This window comes from Diadema setosum, chromosome 9 (assembly GCF_964275005.1).
Source record: "Diadema setosum chromosome 9, eeDiaSeto1, whole genome shotgun sequence".
NCBI lineage: Eukaryota > Metazoa > Echinodermata > Echinoidea > Diadematoida > Diadematidae > Diadema > Diadema setosum.
Window position 1 is genome coordinate 27,376,474 of NC_092693.1, and position 19,249 is coordinate 27,395,722.

The following is a 19,249-nucleotide window of genomic DNA, read 5'->3' on the forward strand; positions in this document are numbered from 1 at the left end:
TTGTGTGGCAAGCATGTGCAGGCTATAAAGTTTCACTACACAGGCCTGTTTCACCCACTTTGTTCTCAAATGAGGTCAAAAAGACACCAACCGGCATGTAAATAAAAGTTTGAAAAAGCGGCATGGTCGTAAATCAAGACAAAAGTGCAACAAGCTGTGTGTGATTGTTTTTCCATCATCTACACAACCGATCACTTCAGTGCATAGCCACATTCTTTCTGATGAATAGGTCTCTATGCACTTTAAAGGTTGTCTTTCCCAACTATTGCACCATTGCTTCCCTTCTGTATTTGCAGTAATAGAAGAAATGGATCTCTCAAAGCAAGGCACCAGCAGACACACGCTTCCCCCAGTCAGTGTGAGACAACACTCCATCGGACACCACTTTGCCCCACACCTCTCCTCTCCGCAACCAAAGACACCTGTGCCTCAGAGTCCAGCAGTGGCACCAGGTAAAGGCAACAGTCAGCATCTCAACCCATTTCAGACCTACCCACCAAACCCTCAACAACATGGCCAGCAACATCAACAAATGTCTCCCCAGCTCATGCATCAGCAACCGCCACATGTCAAACCAGTGCAGGGACAACCTCAGTCAAATATATCAGGTTGGTAAAACATCAAGAGTACTCTGGGATAAACATCTGTCACATGTGTTGTTACTTGTATCACCCAGTACATGTGCTGGAGGATACTTTCGATTCAGTAGTGTTAAGCTGCTGCTGCGAAATGACATAAATTATGTGTGCAGTACTGGCCATGTTCTCAGTGGATTTTATTTAGTTTGTTATGGAGGTGTATCATTTAAAAAACTAGCCACCGACAACTTTGCAGGTAGTGTCCTCGTTAGTTCTGTCTTTATTCACATGGTCTGCTTGTGTGTGCTCTACTTGCCCCATTTTTGGGTGAATTTTGTTCAAGTTTTTTACAGAGATTCATCATAGTCAAATCTGAACCCGTATAATTTTTGGTCATGCTGCCTCCCATGTTCTGCCACTTTCACTGTCAAAAGCATCTACAGTGTTGTACTGATTGTTATCCTGATTCAGATTTTTTAGCATTTCTTTTGTTATTTGTAGGTACAATAGGTCTACAATATGTCTAAAAGTTGTTATCCGAATGTGATGGCTCTGTCTCCTTTATGTGTGAGGGAAAGTTATATTAGGAGAAAATGGCAAGAATTTGTTTTCATTTACATGTAATTTTGGTTATTCTTGATAACATGAACTTGCAAATGAAAGTATGTATAAAGAGTTGCTGATGATAAATTTTCTTGTGTGAGCTCTACCATGCACATTTCCAGATCGATTTTCTTCAACACTCAATTCAAATGGACCTGCACTATGGTGGAATTTAGACCCCTGATGTTTCTGTTAAAGTTGCTCCCATTTTTCTGCGTGTTTTTTCTTCGAATGTGTGTTCATCATGGTATTACAGGGCTTGACATTAGTGGCCTGATGGCCACCAAACTGCCAAAAAAGCCATCTTTTGGTGGTTCAATCATGCAGGTATCATTCAAATTGAATTTTTGTATTTCCTTTTAATTCTGGCCACCAAAATTTCAAATTCATAGATTTTAGTGGCCAGAATGGGCTAACAGAAAAAGAAGTTAGCATAGAGCCCTGCCCTAGAGTTACTGTAAATGACCTGGGAGATAAACTTCCTTTGTGGAGCAACAGTTATTTCTGGGTTATAGTCATGTTAGATACCTTGTTCCAGACTCTTTTACTGATTGTCATCAGGCTTTAGTTTAAACTACATTATTACCTGTACTTTAGATGCAATGTGTAGGTACAAATACATGTAGTTCTCCATCTTGTTATTTGATTGTGAAGGGTCTGTCTTTTTGTGTGTGTGTGTGTGTGAGGGAAACTTTTATCAGGAGAAAATGACAAGTTTTTGTTTTTGTGTATTTCAGTTATTTTAGTTAGGATCAACTTGCAAATTAAAACAAAGTACAGCTGGGCAGGGTTCGAAATTGGCGATGGTCCGCTGGCCATTGGCCACCCAAAATCACATCGGACTAGCTAAAGATCATAAAATTCTGAAGTTACTAGTCCGTCTGGCTAGCCAAAATATTGCGTCAGTGTCAAAATTGATTCTAAGTAGTCCATCTGGCTAGTTAAAAAAAAAGTTAAGTGCGACCCCTGGCAGCTGTATGAAGAGTTGCTGAAGATAAATTTATTCAATATGCTGGTTATTTAGTCATCAATTTTTGTGTTCTATAAAAGTGACCCCCACTTAGAATGCACTTGAACAAGTGTACATATATTTTCAATATATTTTCTGGATTGATCTTCAAAACAAAACAATTTTTTCTGTGTGGTTTCCAAATCTGTTCTGTAATGTTAATTCAGTGACATTATCTCCAAGATACATAAATTTTCATAATTATGCCTTACTGTGACCTGAGAATCCCAGCCCATGAATATACAAAACTGTGTCTAGTTGAATACTTTATGTATGATTTTTCTCTTTTGTGGGATGACCACAGGTGCCACATCGCCACCATCTCACATGCCCCAGAGCCCTGACCCTTCTCATGATCTTCCCATGGAGTTGCTTGAGAAGGGCTGGCGGAGGTTTTGGAGCAAGAGAGAGCAGCGCTGGTATTTCTTCAACAAGTTCACCAACCAGTCTTTGTGGGAGATGCCCCCAATTGGAAGTCCAGTAGGGGCAAGCAGGGTGAGGACACAGTTAAAATATCTTTCTCTCATTGAATGTGAATTATCACAGCACATATCATCAGTAAAGCATTCCTTGAAATCCAGCTCTTCTTATATCTGTACATATGTATGAGTTTTCCCTCCTTCAAATTGTCCTCCGTCTCTTTCAGTTAGATATTCATCCAATACTATACTGATTATTTTCCTACCATTATTTGTTGGGGCTTACTTCCATTGAGTGTCACCTTTCAGTGTATCCATTGGACCTGACTTCAAACAGGTACTAGACAGAGTTGCATGAAAAATTAAACAGACTCTCATGGGTAGCCAGTCCTATAATTACCAGACTTTTCAGGTTCTCCATCACTGACACTGTCAAAATGACCCACCTTTCTCCATTACTGTATACGCTGTATATTCAGCGAGTCTAATTTGTTGCAAATTAGGGCTTCCAGACAATTTTTCAAGTGGTTGAATTTGCGATCGTGGAGTACACTAATGAACGGAGAAATGTACGCCTGCAACGTCACATTCATGCTGAGATCAGAGTTGATATTTTCACATGTTAGTAAATTCAAGGATGTCATGTGATACAGTATTTTCTTTTTTAGCTCACCTGAGACAAAGGCTCATGTGAGCTATTGCGATCGCCCTTCGTCCGGCGTCCGGCGTGCGTCGTCCGGCGTGCGTAAACTTTTTACATTTTCATCTTCTTCTTGAAAACCCCAAGACCAATTTTCATCAAACTTTGCAGGTAGCATCCCTAGGGGTTAGGAACTCAATTTGTTAAAATGGGCACCATGCCCCACCCAGGGGGCCCCCAGGGGGGCCCAAACCCCCCAAAATTAAGGAATCTGTAAAAATCTTCTTCTCTAGAACCAGAAGTGATAGAGCTAAGTTAATACTATGAGTTAGTACATTGATGACTGTAGTTTCAAGTTTGTTCATGGCAGAATCAGGGGTGTCCCCCTTGGGACCCAGGGGAGGGGGGTGGGGAGGGGTCTAAGACAGGGTTCCCACAGTCATGGAAAATCCTGGAAAAATTTGTGGTCATGGAAAGTTAGGGAAAAGTCAGGGAATTTGGAAAATTTTTGAAAAGTCATGGAAAAGTCCTGGAATTGAATTTACCTCTTGGCTATGGCAGCTTTCCAGTTTGTTGTGTCTCGCAACTCTCATACTCTGTGATCATACTCTGCTATTATAATTGGTGTTCATGATTTCCATTTTTCCCAGTTTTGTGACATCCCAAATTCTACATAACTCCCGGGACATATTCTAATGATAATAGATGTACATGTACGTGTCATGAGTAAGATAGATTTGTTGGAACGGATGGCTGTGAGTGGAGGTGGAGGCCATCATAACGTGTCTGATTTTGGAAACCGTGCCAGAAAGGAAGTCATGGAAAGCAGCAATTTAGTCATGGAAAAGTCATGGAAAAGTCATTGAATTCTGTTTTCAAATTTCTGTGGGAACCCTGTAATAGGGCCTAATTGTACATTTACATCTGCTTCTTGAGAACCCCATGACCCATTTTCACCAAACTTGGCAGGTAGCATCCCTAGGGGGTTAGGATCTCATTTTGTTAAAATGGGCACCATACCCCACCCAGGGGGCCCCCAGGGGGGCCCAAACCCCCCCAAAATGAAGGAATCTTTAAAAATCTTCTCTAGAATCAGAAGTTATAGAGCTGAGATAATACTATGAGTGAGTACATTAATGACTGTAGTTTCAAGTTTGTTCATAGCAGATCCAGGGGTGCCCCTCTTGGGGGCAGGGGGGGGGGGGGGGTTGGGAAGACCCGTACAAATGGGGGCCTGAATTGTACATTTTCATCTTCCTCCTGAAAACCTCATGATGGATTTTCATCAAACTTGGCAGGTATCATCCCTAGGGGGTCAGGATCTCAATTTATCAAAGTGGGCACCATGCCCCATCCAGTGGGCCCCAGGGGGCCCCAATCCTCCCAAATTAAGGAATCTTAAAAAATTTGGGCCCTTATTGTACGTTTTCATCTTCTACTTGAGAATGCCTGGTCAAATTTTAGTAGAGCTGTGAATAATTTAGATTAGTGGCTGCGTGAAAGGTGAACTTGCGATACTCAGGTGAGCGCTAGACCCGCGGGTCTCTTGTTAATTTAATCTGATTTCGGCCCTGTCTTGATGTGATTATTTCTTGTCACATGCAGCATGATCCTCTGGGAATCCAAATCACAGATGCCAAGCCCCAAGTCATAGCCATGCCAGCTGGCTCACCGGGCCTGGCCCCTTTCAGGAGAAAGTCCTCTGTAGATGGCCATCCTCTCAGTCCCACAATGCGGAAAGACATGCTGAAGGGGTAGGTATTATACATCACCCTTTTTTTTATACCCCCACCCATACATAGTGTGTATGGGGGTATATAGGGATCACTTGGATGGCGGATGGCCGGGTGGTCGGTCGGTCGGTCGGGCGGGCGGTCGGGCGGTCGGTCTGTTGCAAAAAACTTGTGGATTGAACTACTCTCTCATTTTTTGAGCAATTAACCCCAAATTTGGCATGGGAGACCGCTGCCAAAGGTAGATGTGCAAAACACCTTTTTTGTTAGTATTGCATAATGCGTTGCCATGGTAACAGCATATTTTCATAAAAACTTGTGGATCGAACTACTCTTTCATTTTTTGAGCAAATAACCCCAAATTTGGCATGTGTGACTGCTATCAAAGGAAGATGTGCAAGACACCTTTTTCATGAGTATTGCATAATGCGTTGCCATGGCAACGGCAAATTTTTTAAAAATCTTGCAAAAAGTTGTGGATCAAACTACTCTCTCATTTTTTGAACAATTGACCCAAAATTTGGCATGTGTGACTGCTATCAAAGGTGGATGTGCAAGACACCTTTTTGGTTAGTATTGCGTAATGCATTGCCACGGCAACGGCATATTTTGATAAAAACTTGTGAATCGTACTACTCTCTCATTTTTTGAACAATTAATTTCAAATTTGGCATGTGTAACCACTATCAAAGGAAGATGTGCAAGACACCTTTTTCGTTAGTATTGCAAAATGCGTTGCCATGGTAACGGCAAATTTACACAAAATCTAGCAAAATGTTGTGGATCAAACTACTCTCTCATTTTTTGAGCAATTGACCCCAAATCTGGCATGTGGGACCACGATCAAATAAACATGTGCATGACACCTTTTTTGTGAGTATTGCAAAATGCGTTGCCATGGCAACAGCAAATTTTTAAAAGATCTTGCAAAATGTTGTGGATCAAACTACTCTTTCATTTTTTGAGCAATTGACCCCAAATTTGGCATGTGGGACCACTATCAAATAAAGATGTGCATGACACCTTTTTAGTTACTATTGCGTAATGCGTTGCCATGGCAATGGTAAATTTTTAAGAAATCTTACAAAATGTTGTTCTTTGAGCACTTGGCATGAAATTTGGTACATGTGACCGCTACAGTACGTATATGTGCAAGCTTAATCTTTTGTCATTGATAAACAATGCGTTGCCATGGTAACAGCATTTTTTCACTCAAAAGCATATAGAAATGTTGTGGATTTGGCTTACTCCCTCGGTCTTTTAGCATTTGGCTTGAATTTTGGCACATGTGACCATTATGGTAGATAGATGTGCAAACTTAATCTTTCATGATTGTTGAACAATTTGTTGCCATGGCAACAGCATTTTTTCATTAAGAAGAATACAAAAATATTGTGGATTCAGTTTACTCCCTCAGTCTTTGAGCATATGGCTTGAAATTTGGCACATGTGATGGCTATGGTACGTAGATGTGCAAACTTAGTCTTTTGTCATTGTTGAGCAATGTGTTGCCATGGTAACAGCATTTTTGATTGAAAATCATACAAAAATACTGTGGATTCAGTTAAAGGACAAGTTCACCTTCATTAACATAAGGATTAAGAGAATGCAGCAATATTGGTAGAACACATCAGTGAAAGTTTGAGGAAAATTGGACAATCGACGCAAAAGTTATGAATTTTTAAAACTTTTGTGTTGGAACCGCTGGATGAGGAGACTACTAAGGCTCGTGATGTCATATGAGTACAACAGTATAAAGAAAATGTAAAGAAAATTCAGCATATTTTCACTTTTTTCGCATAATAAAAGAGCACTTACACGACTTGCCTCTTTCTAAAGGCAATGGGAATAAACGAGTCAAGGGAATGTGTACTTTTTTCAAAAGATTAAATTTTGTGAAATTCTCTTTATATTTTCCTTATACTGTTGTACGCATGTGACATCATACACTGCAGTAGTCTTCTCATCCAGCGGTGACTGCACAAAAACTTCAAAAATTCATAACTTTTGAATGGATTGTCCGATTTTCCTCAAACTTTCAATGATGTGTTTTACTAATATTGCTACATTCTCTCAATCCTTATGTTAATGAAGGTGAACTTGTCCTTTAACTCCCTCAGTCTTTGAGCATTTGGCTTGAAATTTGGCTCATGTGACTGTTAATGTACGAAGATGTGCAAACTTCATCTTTCATCATTGTTGAACAACGTATTGCCATGGTAACAATATATTTTGAATGAAAATCATACAGAAATTGTAGTTCTGCTAACTCTTTCAGTTTTTGAGCATTTGGCTTCAAATTTGGCACATGTGATAACTGTATAACCTAGAAATTTATCTTTTGTCAGCGTTGAAAAATGTGTTGCCATGGTAACAGCATATTTTGAATGAAAATTATGCAATAATATGAATTCAGCTAACTCCCTCAGCTTTTGAGCATTTGACTTGAAATTTGACACATGCAACATCTGTGATATGTAGTTGTGCAAATTTAATTTTTTGTTATGTCAAACATTGTGTTGCCATGGTAACAACATTTTTAAATAAAAATCATAGAAATTGCCAATTTAGTTATCTTACTCCCTCAGGTTTTGAGCACTTGACTAGAGTATGGCACATGTGACTATCAGTGAGCAAAATATACATTTATTCAATGTTAAACAATACAGTGCAATGGTTTCTTCTTCTTTCTTTCTTTTTTTTTTCAATAAAAAGCATACAAAGTTATTGCTGGTTGAGCTAACTCCCTCAGTGTTAGGTGGGGGTATTGATCACATTGAGTGATAGTTCTAGTTCCTTTTCCATTGTAGAAGATGGCTGGATAGCCCATATTCAGCTGCACTATCTGGTCTTCCACGGGACCTCGTTGGATGTGAGGGGGACCACTTCACTGAGATATGCACCCTGCTCTTTGCATTGAATTACTGAAGTGGTATCTTTTATGTGTATGAATTGTGACTCTTTGACACACGGACCACCATTTTATATCCTGTCTGAGTAACAGAGTGTTTTCCTAAATATGATGTGACTTTGTCATACACACAAAGAAATATCCAGCACAGAGAGTAAGGTATGCATTTGTATGGTTTGCATTGTAGCAAATAGTTTGTTAATATTGCCACATTTCACATGAAAGTTACTCACATGTAAATCTGATGTAACACTTCACTCGAGTCAGAATCTTAAGTGAAAGTTATACCTACCTGAATTAGTAATTTCTATGTTTGATATTTTTCCTTGTATCAAGGCTGTTTTGGGATTTCACAGTGGAATCCAATGTGACGATGCATGAGAGGTTCCCCTGTACAATGCCTCCTCCTCACAACGACATGGAGCTGTTGAGAGCAAGTGTTGTGGCCAAACTTAGACAGCAATACCAGGAACTCTGCATTACAAGGGAAAGTAAGAATGTGGTTCAAACATAGATAACACACACACCAAGATATAAAAAAAAAAAAATTCCGCCTGTGTAGAAGTTTTTGTCTAAGTGTGATTTATCAAGAGGTGTACAATTTTGGAATGCTGTCAACTGATCTAATTTTAGAGAGTATGAAAGAATGTGGATGTAGCTGCACATGAGAACATGTCTACAGGTACTGTCACAAAGATTTTGTTTAGTTGTATTATTTTTACGCCTCTACCACAAAATGTCGCCGGAGGCTGTATGTTTTCGGGCTGTCCGTCCCTATGTCTGTCCCTCCTTCCATCTATGCGTCTTCCATCTACTGTATACGCCGTTATTTTCACGAGGGTTTAATTTTCGCGAATTTCACAAATTGCAGTTGGATCGCGAATTTAACAACACGCGAAATTGTCTCCATGCGCTTTGTTAATAGAGCATTAACGTAAGCGTCGGCATCGATTCGCGAAAACAACATCTCGCGAAAATGTTTATGACCTTGTCATTCGCGAAAATATCTGTACGCGAAAATAACGGCGCATACAGCATCCATCTTTTTGTCTATCCATCTTTCTGTCCATAATTTTATGGAGAGCATAACCTAAAAACTTTGAGGTATCCTAATGAAACTTGGCTCATGTATGTATAAGTGGATGAAGTTGTGCCTATCAACTTTTGGGTACACATGCTCTTGGTCAAAGGTCAAGAACAAATTCTTTAGATGTCACTATTCCGTCATACCTTTGCAGTGCCTGAAGGCATTTTCTTGAAACTTTATGTATACATGTATTGCCAGACAAAGATTTTGTAGGGATAGTTTTGGGCTGTGTGGTCAAATAGGTCAAGTGAAAATACTGAAATTTCACTTTTTTTTCCTCCATATCTCAGAAATGGCTCAAGGTATCTTCTTGAAACTTAGTACATATGCATATGCTGCCTGATGATGATTTTCTTGGGAAATTTTAGGTCATGGGTCAAAGGTCAGGTTGAAATATACTTTTTTCCCCATACATTGGAGATTACTCAATGCCTAATCTTACTCAAACTAGGTACTGTATATACATGGCATTACTGCACAATAATTTTGTTGGGAAAGATTTCAGCCATGGGGTCAAAAGTCAAGTGAAAATGTTAAAATGCCACAATTTTTACCCCCATTTTGAAAAAGGCTCAAAATATTGCCATGAAAAAGGATGTTACCAGTTAGTAGAAAAATTGTGGACCAAGGGGTCAAAGAGCAAGGGTGAAAGGTCGAGTGGAAATGCTCAAATTTCTGAATGCTTTCTCTCTGCAACAATTTAGCCATCCATCCAAATGAAACCTAGTTCAAGGAAAGAATAAAACACTCAACACATGTGTGACAGACATGTTATTTTAATTTTTCCAATTATGTGAAACTGTTGTCTCACATGTCAAGACATACATGTATGCCACTCCATTTGGGAGAACCATGCATTATGGTGGGGATATACCAGTCATCATAGTGACATTTTTAGTTTGTTTATGCATTGCTTCCCAATGACATATCACCTAAAATTCAGAAAAGGCAATAAAAAGCATGAGTGATTATTGACTTAATAGGGTCAATATTTGATTGTGCGACATTATATTTGATAAAAACTCTTTTGTTTGGCAAGACTCGCATTTCGCCTATTCCTTCATCATTTTGTTGCTTACCCAAAGACATCAGTGCCCCAAACGAGTCCTTCAATCGCTGGTTACTGGAGAGAATGGTAGTAGACAAAGGCAAAGACCCCATGCTTCCCAGCCAGTGTGAACATGCTGTTTCACCTTCCATGATGAGAGAAATCATGAGTGACATTCCCATCAGGTGAGCAAAATTCTATTCTAACATTTGCTCTTCATCAGTTAGGTTACCCTCATCAAAACCCAGATGATATTCATATTAAATGAAACGTGCCATTTTTATTAAAACTTGAGCTTTTTGCTCTCAAATTGTGTGTGTGTGAGTGTTTTCTAATATTGAACAATGACAGATATGTAATTTGAAGGTCTTCGATATTATTACTGTCATTGTTAGCTCACCTGAGCCAGATGATCAAGTGAGTCATTGTGATAATTCATACAGCATCCAGTGTCTGTTGTGCGTAAACTTTTTTACATTTCCAACTTCTTGAAAACCTTATGACAGAGTTTCACCCAACTTGACAGGTAACAACATCCCTAGGGTGATAGAATCTCATTCTCTGTAAAGGACCATCATGCCCCCTCCCCTTGGTCTCTCTGAAGGGGCCCTGAAGTCCCCAAATTAAGTATCTTTAACCCTAATCCCCCCCGGATTTTTTGAAGGACTTGAAACCACCGGGGGGGCCTTTTGGCCCCCCCCTTCACATCTCGGTCTTTGATTGCGCGATCCTCGCGAAAATTTGCACTAAGGTCGAGGTCAATGTAATCTACAAGACTGTTTAGTTAGATATTTCAAATTTTAATTTATGCATTTTATATTAATTAGATTATGCTTATTTATGCAAAAATATTTTTTTTTTTGCCTATAAATAAAAAAATAAAGCTCCAAGACTTGTAAATTTTTGGTGAACATATTCTTTTCAATATCCTCAACAATAATATTGGAGCAAAAACTCGGCTTCATAATTATTTCTTATGTATTTTATTGTTTATTGAATTTCTCATGTATTTCTTTGTTTTTTATGCCTCCGCCACGAAGTGGTGCCGGAGGCATTATGTGTTCGGGTTGTCCGTCCTTCCGTCCGTCCGTCCTTCCATCCGTCCGTAATGAATTTTGTGGACAGCGTAACTGAAAAACCTTTTGAGGTATCCTAATGAAACTTGTATGTGTATTAGGCGGTGAAGTTGTGCCTATCAACTTTTTGGGTGCACATGCTCAAGGTCAAAGGTCAAAAGGTCATGGTCAAATACGTAAAAATTTCATTGTTTCCACTATATCTATGCAATGCCTGAAGACATTTTCTTGGAACTTAGTGTATACATGTATTACCCAATTGAGATTCTCTGGTGAAAGTTTGGGGTCATGAGGTCAAAGGTCAAAAGGTCAAGTAAAAAAAAAAACTTCACTTTCTTCTCCGTACCTTGGAAATTGTTCAAGGTATCTTCATGGAACATAGTATATATGCATGTACTGACTGGCAGTGATTATCTAGAGAATTTAGTGTTCATGGGATCAAAGGTCAGGGGTCAAAGGTCAAGGGCAACACTTCAAAATTTTACTATTTCCCTCATATTTATGCAATGCCAGCAGGATTATTATTATTATTATTTTTTTTTTTTTACACTTGATGTATGCATATATAACCTAATAGAGATTCTCTGGAAACTTCCTTTTTTTTTTCTTTTTTTTTTTGTGTCTCAAAGGTTAAAAGGTCAAAAATCAAGGGAAAGTGCTGAACTAACTTTTTCCTCCATATCTTGAAAGTAGCTCTAGTTATCTTGAAACATACTACATATTTATGCATGCATGTTCTGCCTGACAGTGATTATCCTATGAATTTTAGGGTCAAAGGTCAGATGAAAATGGTAACAATGTACTTTTCAATACAGAAATTGCACTTTTTCTCCATACCTTGAAAATTACTCAATGCATAAACTTATGAATGGGTCAAAGTCAAGTTAAAGTCCTTAAATTCCCAAATACATTCCTATTTATCCACTTAAACCTTTCCTATTCATCCACTTAAACCTAGGTCAAGGAAGGTGAACATTCAGCACATTTGTGACAAACTTGTCATTTTAATATTTTGCCAATTTTGTGAAAATGAAAACACACATTGTCCACATGTACTATAGACCTATTAGGAGAATCATGCATTATGGCGGAGGCATACCAGTCGCCTTTGCGACATTTCTAGTTTACTTTTTGTTTTTGTTGTTTTTTTCGTCACAGTTTGTCGCAGAAACGTTTTAAAACATTCAGGCTTAAATAAATCACTATCAGCCATTGAAAGTAAAAATATTTATTTTTATATGAATTAATTGCAAAAACACAATTCACATTGGATTTGTACACAAAATCATGTTTTTGAGCAATTTTTGGGTAAAAATGTTTTCAAAGGGGCGTGGCTTCAAAATGGTATGCCCAGGAGCGACAAATTTGGTCTCAAAAGTTGCGCGATACTTAAAAGAAAAAAGTCATAAAATGTCGCGGCGAGAGCATCACGCGTTGCGAAATAATCACGCGAAATGTCGAGGGGGGGAGCCAAAATGCCCCATTCAGAGACGACAAGGCATTAGCGCCTTGGAAAATATTTTGTTTCTCAATGCTGTGTAACTTATTGGCTCACCTGAGCTGAAGGCTTGAGTGAGCTATTGCGATTCACTCATCATTTGTCATGCATAAACTTTTTCATTTTTTCATCTCCTTTTTCAAAACCACATGGCATATTTTCACCAAACATGGGAGGTAGCATTCCTAGGGGCATAGGATCTCAAGTTATTCAAATGGACACCCCCCCCCCCCATGATGTCTTCTACACAAGATATGCAAAATGAGTAAATGTTTTCAGTGATCTCATGTTTATTTCTCTGTCTACTTTTTACCAAGGCTTTACCGACCAAACCTCCATTCAGCAGCAAGAAAACTTCTCTCCAGTTACGCTGAGGCTGCCAAGTCCATGATACAGTCAAGGTAAAAATGTAAAGAAATACATGAAAAATAAAGAATTTTATTTTGTAGAATGACTGATTGTTATGTTCTAGTGTAATAAGGGAAGTTTTTATTGCTATGTATTTTTTTGTTTGTTTCTATGTCATCTTTGTTTTGAATATGCCTCAGGAAGTAACCCAATAATTGTTTTCAGTTTTAAGGAGATGAAGCTCTCAAAGAATATGATGCCTAAAGAAAGGATAAAACCTGATATTCTAGATCTTTGCAGGAAAAGCAGGCCCACTGTCAAGATATATTACTATATACTCATTCTGTTTCAAGAGTGTAGTATGTTCAAACAGTTTATAGTGGCCATGCGAGATTGAAGAAAAAGGGGGTTATTATAGACAGATGGCTGGTATAGACAAGTTCTTGACTTGAATGAAGAAAGTGAAGAAGGCTTGTGACGAGGCCTTCTTGCGTTAGAGAATTATAGCGCGAAATGTGGAGGGGGGAGGCGGATTCTGTCTCCCCGGCCCTGTTAAGGTTAACATAGTTTTTATCTCAGAAGGAATTGTTTTTTAGTGGTTGTATATGGCAGGTAGCCATTATAGACAGTTGCTAAGACAGGTTTGACTGTATTTCACAAATTGAGACTTATAAGACAACTGGAATGGCTGAATTCGCATTGGAGAACCACAGTGAGGGAATAGGAAATTTGTAAGTTTCAACCCTTTCCATCAGAAAAGTTAGTAACTTCTAACCTTGGAGATGATATACGAGACATCTGTGTAACAGGAGGCAATATATTAGTAAGTTGTGTTGTTAATTTTGTGAATATCAGTCAACTCGGGAAATTTATAAAAGCAAACAAGTGCTGAAATATGCAGCATTTACAGAACACTTACTGCAGAGTTGTAGAAAGTTTTAGAAATGTGGTTTTCCACTAATTTGTTTTAGAAATTGTTACATTTAACTGAACAGCAGTCCATGCTACAATTATTTTCTGGTCTGATGATTCTTTCTAATGTAAAACAGGAATGCCTCCTCAGAAAGTAGGAAGCTGGTGAAGTGGAATGCGGAGGACACGTTCCAGTGGCTGCGCACACAACCCACCTGCAGTATAGATGAGTGCATGGTGAGTGTGATGCCTGATGAGGAATAGTGGAAAGGGATATTCTATGGGAGTTTATGTGACAGGGAGGTCATTTTTTTTTCAAATTGCCTGTCTACATCTGTACATTTGCAGTGTTCATTGCCCTGAGCCGCATTTTTGCCAGCTGTAGTTTTGATTGAGCTGTTGAATTGAGTGGCCAGTATGAGATGGGGGGGGGGGATAGGAATTGGACATCCAGGTATTACCATGTTTGTTAACACCTTTAGATACTCAGGAATCCTGTCCCTGTGTTCAAGGGTTCGAGAGTTTGATATTAAAGATATTCTAAGTGAGTCAGTTGTTATTTGAGTATGGGCATTTGGGCAAACTAAAGGCATGAAGATTCATTGCTCACCCTCTGGCCATTTTACCTTCCCTTGCAGAAACGGTTGACACACCTCAAAGAGCAGTGTGGACCGCATCTGTGTGAGGCGGCAAGGTCATCCATTGAGAACATCTGCACCAAGATGTACAACTTTTCCTGTGAGGCATGCCGCAAACTGCAGCAGAAGCACTGGGAACTGCTGAAGGAGCACCAAATAGAAGGTACGGTGAGGCAAAGGGAGTGACCCAGCCTTGCTTAAAGATAATATAAAGTTTTGGTACCTCAAAAGTTTCACTGAATTTCCTTGTCTTAGTTTGTGTTTCAGGTTAAAGTACTTTCATATAACTAACACTGAGACTTACTCACCCCAAAGTGCGCTCATGTCTTAGTAATCATGCAATTAACTGCGACCAGCAGCCCCATACGCATAGCGTAATGGAGCTTCGCATTGCAGCATTCAGGATCATGACAAATTTAGTATCGCGGGTAAATGTCAACTTAAAATCCAAAAATTTCTTCAATTTGAAGACTTAGCAATTAAGTTGAAGTATTGAAAACAGGCTTCGGGCAACGTTTGGTTCTGCCAATTGTCCCTTTCTGTTCGAATTGATGACTGAATGTGACTCGGTCGAGAGGACCTTGGGAGAGCTACATACACTGAATACTACGGCCAGCGCATACGCACACATCACATGCGCACAAATTTCAAATCCATGAACGGATAAGATGTTTGTGTGCGCATGCGCTGGCCGTCAATTCAGTGTAGCTCTCCCAAGGTCCTCTCGACCGCGATACTAAATCTGTCATGATCCTGTATGCTACAATGCGAAGCCCCATTTAGCTATGCGTACGGGGCTGCTGGTCGCAGTTAGCTATGCGTATGGGGCTGCACGCTGCTGGTCGCAGTTATCATGCAATAATGCTTTTTTACAATACGTGTACTACCTCGCCGCTGTACGGCGGCGGCTCTGGTACGAAACCATTATTGCATGATTACTAAGACATGAGAGCACTTTGGGGCGAGTAAGTCTCACAGTGTTAGTTATATGAAAGGTACTTTAACCTGAAACACAAACTAAGACAAGGAAATTCGGGGAAACTTTTGAGGTACCAAAACTTTATATTATCTTTAAAGGTCCTGGTTACCTTTGGGAACAGTGATTTTAAAAAAATTTCAAGATATCACATTTCATGCATATATGTAGGTCTGTTGTATCACAAAACATCCTACCATATAACATTTTTGCAATAAAGCCTAAAATATAAGTAGATATCAGTATTTTTCTCATTAAACCATAACTGTAGACGGTTTAGTCTGGAAACATTTTTATTATAACTATTGTTCACATTTTGTGTATTTAACAATACTTACATTGATTATACGGATTCAAATATTTACAGTGGTTGTTTCTATCCCAAACTCACATTTTAGAACTACTTTAAAGCACTAATGCTGGGTTTTTGTTTGATCTCCAAATGGGAAATTATGCCTTTGATGTGACTGACTCTTATCAGTTTTTGATGTAAGTTTGTTCTATCTCTTTCCAATATCACACAGCTTAAAGGGGATGGCTAGTAACTGATCAGTGGGAATCAGTGGGAATGCTGGGGATGATTGTTCCAATTCTTGTGGGATTGATATAAGAGTATATTATACATCTATTGTTGTGTGAAAATTATTTGCTTCAGAACAGTCTCATATTCAAGTAATGTGCAGTTTAATGCCCTGTCACTGTGCAGGCATGCTAACCTGGAAACATTAAACTGCACATTACTTGAATATGAGACCATTCTGAAGCAAATAATTTTCACACAACAGTAGATATATAATGCACTCTTAAATGAATCCCACAAGGATTGGAACAATCATCCCCCATCATTCCCACTGATTCCCACTCATCAGTTACTAGCCATCCCCTTTAAAACCTTTGTCTTAAAAGTCCGGAAGGCAAGAAATGTATCACATTCTCAGGCATTTTGTCACTTAAAGGGCAAAAGGTTATAAACTCTTGAGGCATTGTACATAGTTAATGCCCTTTTGCTCCTAAACTGAACATATAATATTTTTTTTACTGCTTTTTTAATGGGGGACCTAAGAAAAACTAATTTCAAAATATTCTTGTAGGGCAATTTGTCAATCAGTTGCAATTCTTGTTGTTTTTTGTTCGCAGAGCCACCACCCTTCACAAGACCGCCTTCGGATCGCAAGATGCGTTGCTACAACATTCAGATGGCCGTGCCTACACCTCGACTCCCAACAGTTGACTTGCATGAAGAGGGAACAGTGACGTGCCTCAGATACAAGGGAGAGATGATGAAGATCAACACGCAGCATATAATGAAGTTGGTCAGTAAACCCTTGGACTTGTAGAGACACTAGGATTTGTCAACTTTCAGTGCCTGTTACACGGGGGGGGGGGGGGGGCTCCGAGGCCCCCCTCGACATTTCGCGCGATGTATCGCTATAGCAAAAAGCTATCGCCGTGATGTTTTGTGACTTTTTTCTTTTGAGTCTTTCGCATCTTTGACACCAAATTTGCGATGCCCAGGCGTGCGGTTCCGAAGTTGCGCATAAATATGTATGTGCATGTCAGACCAAAAATTGCTTAAAAACGTGAATTCGTGGACAATTTCAATGCAAACTGTGTTTTCAGGCAAATTTCATAAAAGCATGATTATTTGGGGGTGTTATTGATTGATATCAATTAACAACATATTTTTTTTTTGTTCAAAACAATGTCGTGGACAAATTTCATCGAGAAAACAATGAAAAACAAAGTCAAAAAAACACAGAAATACAGAAGAAATAAAAAAAACAATAAAATACTTCAGAATTTTTTTCTGATTGCACAATTTTTTTCTCTTACATTTGCTAAGGACACTGAAAAGAATATTTACACAAAAAATGTGCCTGTTTTGAGCTTTATTTAGTCATTTATACCAAATTGTCTGATTTCATGCATCATTATGCATAAATTATGCATAAATTATATACATAAATTAGCATAATTTAGCATAAACAATAATTCTATTGAAAATTAACTTCATGGTACTTTAGATTACGTCATAGGCAATGTGTGTGCCAATTTTCGTCGGGGGGGGGGGGGGGAGGCCCCCCCCCTGTTCTATCATCTACCAAAATGGCCCGGCCTAGTTAGGGTTAAATGGTCAATCCAATATGTACACATGCACACAATTAAGAAACCATATCTAATAAATGTACTTTTCTGACAGCAAAATTTTGGCAAAGTTAAACATCTTGAAGTTTTGCCAGCATAACTGCAGCTTATCTGAACCCATCAAAGATGCAATGGTTCTATTTTTAGATTCTGATTTTTAAAGTGATATCAAGATTTCAGTGTTAGAAAAGATAAATGCCAACAAATAAAAGTCATCATAGCTTCATGCATTGTCCAATTTTTTGTAGAGTGCATGCCTGCCAACCCGTCCGATTTTATCGTATTTAGTCGGTACGATTTTTCAAGTCGTAAGAGAGGAAAAAAAAATAGCATTTGTTATAATATAATGCTAACTTCAGCTCCAGCTCACAGTGTATTAACCTATGGAATATTGTTCACTAGCGGTGTGCGATCCATGTGCTTTTCTATGGGAAAAAACAGGGAGGTGGAACCTCCGTGCCTTCAAGCCATAAACTGAAGTTTTCGATAACTTCCAGGCACTGCATGCCAATTTCAAGATCTTATATTTGAACACAATAAAAATGATCGTCGGTACTAGTGCTCACCACTTGCAATATGCATTATTAGAGTGACCAGTGCAACGATGATTCCCCTTGTCAAATTGGCAATTGCTTTGAGAAAATAAAGTGTGCATTATGTATGTAGTGCATTATGTATGTACTGTGCCATTTTGATGAGGAAATCGATGTACTGATCACTCTTCTAATGCATATTGCGAGCACTAGTACCCACTGCGTATCGACTATCGTATTATCCTGTTTGCATGATCAGAAGTAATCGCTAACTTCAGTGTATGGCTTTGAAGAACAGTGATTTTCTCCCATAGAAAAGCGCATGAGTTGCTAGTGAGCAATCTTCCATGGGTTAATACATGGTTAGCTTGGTCTGAAGTAAGCAGCTTATTCAAGGCACTTGTACCAACACCACCAAAGATCCAGTTGCAGTGTGTAGGATCTTTGCCAACAAGTGAACATAAAGCACATGCATGTGTTTATGTTTCGTCGATCGCATTACTTAGTATCTAGTGACTGTTGCTTTGAAGTTTGATGGGTATTGCATTGCTGCGTGCATATTACTAGATGTCTAGAGGCTAAAGCTAGACAGGAGGAAAAAGATGTGAGCAAAGCAGAACTTTTATTCACAGGATTTATTTTGGAGCATAATCTTCCCATTGCAACCACAGACCATGCAGGATCAGGACCCCTTTTCAAAAAGATGTTTCTAGACTCGAAAAGCGCCAACAAGCGCAAGTACCGGTACATATATTATGTAATAATATATACAGGGTAGGTCTAGTTGTACTGGAACCAAAACTAGGCCTAAATTTACTTACTGAGATCTACAGTAGATCTAGATTCTAGACCTTCATACATGTACTACTATGATGTAGGTGAGTTATCCAAGCAAACTTCACAAATTCTATAGCTGAGAAAGGAAGCAAGGTCAGGTCCATTTAATCTAGCGACTGATCATGCTGATGGCAGCAACGATGGGGAAGATGCACAACTTTATGCTGTGCTCCAGTTATTTTGTGTTTCCTATTTAGACCTGTACGTGTACATGTTGTAACGCATCCCTTCATTTTTTCGCAGTGTATTTTGATTACC

General features: G+C 38.9%; 1 protein-coding gene across 1 annotated transcript in view; it reads left to right on the forward strand.

Annotated features, from left to right (window-relative positions):
- The first annotated feature begins 307 nt into the window (after positions 1–307).
- Positions 308–19,249, forward strand: part of LOC140233038 (mRNA (2'-O-methyladenosine-N(6)-)-methyltransferase-like) — a 30,307-nt gene continuing 11,365 nt past the window's right edge. The window contains exons 1-9 of the mRNA XM_072313146.1: positions 308–608; positions 2,495–2,685; positions 4,855–5,003; positions 8,230–8,384; positions 10,066–10,213; positions 12,920–13,003; positions 14,000–14,099; positions 14,501–14,663; positions 16,614–16,789. Coding sequence (XP_072169247.1) covers positions 308–608; positions 2,495–2,685; positions 4,855–5,003; positions 8,230–8,384; positions 10,066–10,213; positions 12,920–13,003; positions 14,000–14,099; positions 14,501–14,663; positions 16,614–16,789 — 1,467 coding nt within the window. The remainder of the gene's footprint in view (positions 609–2,494; positions 2,686–4,854; positions 5,004–8,229; positions 8,385–10,065; positions 10,214–12,919; positions 13,004–13,999; positions 14,100–14,500; positions 14,664–16,613; positions 16,790–19,249) is intronic.